This window comes from Takifugu rubripes, chromosome 2 (assembly GCF_901000725.2).
Source record: "Takifugu rubripes chromosome 2, fTakRub1.2, whole genome shotgun sequence".
Classification (NCBI taxonomy): domain Eukaryota; kingdom Metazoa; phylum Chordata; class Actinopteri; order Tetraodontiformes; family Tetraodontidae; genus Takifugu; species Takifugu rubripes.
Window position 1 is genome coordinate 306,316 of NC_042286.1, and position 5,786 is coordinate 312,101.

The 5,786-nt window shown below is 48.2% G+C and overlaps 1 protein-coding gene across 1 annotated transcript; it reads right to left on the minus strand.

Moving 5' to 3' along the window:
• Window positions 1–251: 251 nt before the first annotated feature.
• On the minus strand, window positions 252–2,263 carry LOC101067138 (homeobox protein goosecoid). The gene is given in 4 exon segments (XM_003977429.3): window positions 252–753; window positions 1,241–1,372; window positions 1,374–1,501; window positions 1,815–2,263. Coding segments are annotated over 4 exon segments (714 nt in total). The 5' UTR covers window positions 2,134–2,263; the 3' UTR covers window positions 252–618.
• Window positions 2,264–5,786: the final 3,523 nt, after the last annotated feature.

Genomic DNA, 5,786 nt, shown 5'->3' on the forward strand with positions numbered 1-5,786 from the left:
AAGACGTTATTTGTTTTCTGTCCTCCCGTCATCACCTGCTCACTCCAGAATTCCACCAAATACGCGAGTAGAAATAAAGGCCACGCACGGAAGTGTGCGTGGGATCTCCCGCATGGATTCAGATGTGGGCATCGCCGCGGGGGGGGGGACGTTAGATGTGCAGGACAGGAGACATTTCATGTCCCCGCTCGGAATCAGCGTCGGTTTTCCGGCCGAGCTCTGGGAGCAACAAAGACGAGCGCGACACGATGCGCTTTCATGAATGCTTTAATGTTCCTCTTTTTTCTGCACAGAAACACCGGAAGTTAAAATCCACTTTCTCTCCTTTGTACATACTCCATCCGCCTTTTCTCAACCCACAGCACCACATTTACAACATTTAATGTCCATAAAAATGTCACCTATAATATTACGATATATCCACACATGCCCCCCGTCACGTGACGTGCGTATACTTACAAAAAGAAAAATAGAACCTTAAATTAAATATAAATAGTGGCCACAGAATCAATAATAAAATGTAGATTATGTACAAGTGTGCAACATGGCGACAGAGTTTGATCCCACCGAGTCCAGCTGCCCCCCACCCCCGGCCGTGGCCCGCCCGTCTGCGGGTTATCAGCTGTCCGAGTCCGCGTCGCTTTTTCCCTCCGCACTTTTCTCGGCCGAGTTCCATTTCTGCGACTTCTCCGACTCCTCTGAAGAGGAGCGCTTCTGCCTCCTCCACTTGGCGCGTCTGTTCTTGAACCAAACCTACACGTGAATTTAAAAAAGAAGAAGAGCCTCATCATCATTTTCTCTTCTTCCATCAGCCTCTTTTATCCCTGCGGCTGTTTCTTTATTATTACTGTTCATTTTAAGTTCATTTTTATTATTGCTGCAAATGTGAGAAGACGAAATAATAAAAGCTTTTGAAATTCATTTCACACACCGCTTCATTTAAAAATCAAATTTTGGATCCGATTTCCGAGGACAGTTTTCCGCAGCTTTACTTGATTCATCTTGATTCTGAAGATAACAATAATAATAAAATTATCGTCTTTATTTTTATTTTTGTTGTTCTTTTTCTTCTTCTTATTATTTACTTTAGCCGTTCCAATGTGTCGAAAGGTGCATGTGTAAATTGATCTAATCCTTCAGACGTGAACGGGTTTACTGTTGTTATTAGTAAGAGTTTTTGGGACGCGTTTGGATTTATCTTCTAACAAATCTGAGATGTAAAAAGGAAAGAGAAACTCACCTCCACTTTCTCCTCTCGCAGGTGGACTTTGCGGGCCAGTTGTTCGCGGGTTCCGACGTCGGGGTATTTGGTCTCCTGGAAGAGGCCCTCCAGAGCCTCCAGCTGCTCGTCGGTGAAGATGGTTCGGTGCCGCCCGCTTCCTGCGGCAGTGCAGCTGGTTGAGGAGCTGCAGCTCGGTGCGTGTGAGACTGCCCATGTTCATGTAGGACATCATCTGATGCGGGACGGGAGACAGCAGCACCGAGCCGGCGCTGTCGTAGCCTGCGGGAGTTGGAGACACCGGGAGGGAAAGGAGGGAGGGGGGGAGGTGGACACTGGCTCTCAGAGAAACTACCAAAAATGAGGCCGGTGGCGTCACACGAAGCAAAAGTTTGACAGAAGCGCGTTGAAAACGCACGTTTGTCGCCGCCGTCGTGTGAAAGCGGGACAGGACGGAACTTCGGATCAGCGTTCATTTGTCTTTTCCGACGCGAGTGTATACGATTGTTCACATCTATGTAAAGCTGTAAAAGTGCATCACGTTTAAGGATATAAAGCCTTTCCCTGCTCTAATGTGACCGTGTGTGTGTCCTACCTGCCGGGATGCAGGGGCACTGCTGCGGGCTCAGGCTGGGCACGGACACGCAGCAGGGCGCTCCTCCTCCGCTGGCCTGGACGTGCAGCTGTCCGTAGTAGTAGCCGTTATATCCTATCCTGGTTCCGCCGCTCACTGGCTGGATCCCTGTGGGAGAGGGCCCGCATGTGGCCGAATATAGTCCACTGTAGTCGGTGTAGAGAGATTCCGAGAGGCCGGCGGGTAGAACCGCCGGGCCGCTCCGGTGTAGCAGCAGCGGCTCCTTGCAGCTCGGCCGGCCGGACAGGATGCTGTCGATGCTGAACATCCCGGAGGGCATCACGAAGCGAAAAAGGCTGATAATAAAAGTTTTTTTGGACTGGATACAAACGTCCCGTGTTGAGGACCAACTCACTCAAAAGTGCGTCATGGTCGCTGAGACGTCGCTTTTTTTTTCTTTTTCCTGCTTGCCCGACTCCGTCAACTGACTTCGAGGATGCGGATGGATTTTTTTACTGGTTCCAGTCGAGTTGAAGGGCTGCGTTTTATTGGCCGCTGACGTCACGACGGAGCGCCTGCTCTGGGGTCTGCACGGACGCCCTCGAAGCTGTGTATTGAGAATTAATTCAATTAAGATAATCCTCACTGTTTGCATACTTTTTAAAAGTTCGGTTGCAGGGCCACAGAGGGTCTTCCCCGCAGATTAATCCGATTATTGCCTTGTCAGAGACCACTCGATAATCTATGGAAGACATTAACATCAGTGTTTACCAAGGAGCCTTCATAAAGTTCGTCAACATCCCAACGGCGGACTTCCTGCGGCCTGAACAGGAGCTTTATTAATATTGCTGCTTAGGAGCCCACACCCGTTTATTAAACACCCGCTGAGCTGAGCCAAAGCAGCCCGACACTGTCCACCAGCACTGGATGGGGGGGAGGACTGGGTGTAAGTGAACAGAGACCGAGGCTAAAGTCTCCTTCTCTGTAAATCAATGTGGACTAGTTGCTGTTCCAGACCAACTTTCCATTTTCTTCACATCTTCCTCCGCTCGCTTCTCCGCAGGTCGCAGATTAGTGCGCTTCCTGCGGACCCCCCGGCACCGCCACAATGGCCAACATCTCCCCCCCGACAGCGATAAGATAACGGCCCGTTATCACCTCAATTCAGCGCCGTGAAGAAGGAACTTATTGCGTATTTACACCGCTAATCAACATGACGGAGGGGGGACGCTGGAGGAACGTGGATTCTCAGTTCAGACCTTAATGGGACTCGCTGATTGCATTTATCTCTCGATGGGGTGTTAACGGCCGCTCAGGCCCGGCTGACTGGTGCGGTTGTGATTTGGACATGCAGAGATTAGCCGGAGGAAATGATGATATGCGGCCTGAGGTGCCGCAGCGCTGCGGGGCTGATGCTCCTCCACTAATACGCTGCAGCAACTCATCACCGACGTCCAGGTTTGCTCTGCGGGCCCAAAGTTCCGTTTTTATCCGTCCCATTGCGGATTTACGACACATTCCTGTTATAGTGTGGGCGAGTCTATTTGATTAGAGGAAAAAAAACCCTGATGATTGTTTTTAATTTTGGGAAAATGCCCAGGATGAAACTAAACCCACCCGTTTACACGATGGAAGCCAGTCATAAATTGAATGTGAAACCATTTGGAAGAATTATTGAAACTGAGTCACAAAGAAGAGCTTAGCTCTGAAGACAGCTTTCAAAGCTGTTTGCTCTCTTTTCTTTACCTCCTCTAAATCTGTAAGTCCGAGTCGCTGGTGACGTCAGGTCGAAATTTCTACATCGATATGTGGGACTATTAAAATCAGATTAGAATTTCTTTTTCATGAATTCGACGGTAACTTTTCGTTTTTGTGTGTTCTCCAATGAATACATGAATCCAAATCTGTCTGTCGTCCTTTGATATGGAAAGAGGTTCGCTGAAATGCCTTTTCTGTAATACAGTCACAGAGAAAAAGAGATGAGGGCCAAATGGCCAAATACTGTTATTATTTTCACATTTATTTCTATATTTCTACTTCCAAGTGCCAGTGAAAGAACTGAGTAAAAAGAGGGGGATTGCTGGAAAAAGGAAACATCAATTTGAAAAGAAAAGCTGAGGGAAAAGTGGAGCCAAGGCTGCACTTACACATGAATAGAAGCGTCAATCAGGCTGCAGATGGTGGCTGAGGACTCACAAAGCCACAATGCTGAACACATCTTATATATCAGCGCTCTGATCTGTAAAAGCCGGCAAATAAAACAGCGAAACCGTCACCGGCGCGCCTGTCACAGGGCGTGTACGGTCGCACAGAAACATTCCAAAGTTTAGAGGATGACAGATGTGCCCGCAGAGGCCGCGTTCTCCTCTCCTCTCTGTCAATTATTCATTTCCTGGGAGCCAAATCTTCTGTCCGCGTGAAGGAAATCCGCGCATCTTCATCACGGCTGAAGCTCTTGTTCTTCATGACGTTGTGTAGCTGCTGCTTGTGCAGGATGGAGTGAGATGACAGCGAGGAGCTTTAATGCAAAAGAAAAAATAAATAAAAGGCAACAAATTTGTCGTCATGGAAACGCTGCGATTCATTCCTGGATTAGACCAACACCCCAGAGCATGAAAGGAAGGAAGCCCCAGGTTATCACTGCCGCCTTCACAAAATCACAACAACAACAACAACAACAGTGATGTGATTGGAGAGTGTGTGTCCGAGCAAGAGCACAAAGTTGTTCACCTGTTGTCCCCCACTCCCTGTATGATGCTCATCAGCCAAATGGATCCCAAATAACCCAAATCAACAGGAAGTAATCAAAGAAACAGGAAACAGCTGGGTGGATACAGATGTCCAACTGTCCCAGTGCAGCGAGGCATCAGTGAACATCACGCACAGAAACTGCTGTCCACCACACAGGTCACAGGTGTGTGTGTGTGTGTGTGTGTTTATGCGTGTGGGTGTGTGTGTGTTAGCGACCCAGGCGTGGTGTCAGACACAGACGTTTATCTATTTTTATCACGTGTATTTGAAGCCAGACAGAAAAACAGCCAACACAGCTCTCTCACTCCGTTCTGTCTCTCGCTCGCTCTCTTCGTCTCTGCCTGCTTCTCTTTCCCCCTTTCTCCCATGATCTCTATCTTTCTCTATATGTTGTTTCTGTGTTTTTTATGAAAACAACAACAACACACCATTTGACCTGTTGAAGGGGATCAGGTGGGGGGACCAGTAGGACCACCAGCAACAGTGGTGAAACAGGTTAATCAGCAGCTTAGCCTTATCCTCCCGGAGGTGAAGAGGACTGAGCAGGACCTCCGTGGCTCCGTACAGTGATCCAGGCATGTGCGGCTGCGGCACCGTGCACACGTATCCCAGTTCCACATCTACTCGAGCCAACCTCATCACTCTCTGGACTCTTCCTAATTTATCTCAGAACTTTCTCTGAAGATGCAAATAGTTGTCTGTAGATCCGCCATCTGCTGGTTTTATGAGCGCTGACGTCTGATATTAGCACAGAGCGGGTGGCTGAGCCCAGAACACTGGAGGCTGATTGACACCTGCTCAGTGTCTCCCCAAGCTGTTGTTGCTGCTGCTGCTATTGTTGCTACTGCTATGTTTGCTGTTGTTACTGTGTTTTCTGTTGTTGATGCTGTTGCTGCTGCTGGTATTGTTGTTGCTGCTATGTTTGCTGTTGTTGCTGTGTTTTCTGTTGTTGATGCTGTTGCTGCTGCTGCTATTGTTGTTGCTGCTATGTTTGCTGTTGTTGCTGTGTTTTCTGTTGTTGATGCTGTTGTTGTTGCTGCTGCTATGTTTGCTGTTGTTGTTGATGCTGTTGCTGCTGCTATTGTTGTTGCTGCTATGTTTGCTATTGTCGCTCCTGCTGTGGTTGTTCTTGTTATGTTAGCTGTTGCTTCTGCTGTTGTTGCTGTATTTGCTGTACTTGTTGATGCTGTTGCTGCTGCTGTTGTGTTTTTCTGTTATTGTTGCTGCTGTTGTTGTTGCTGT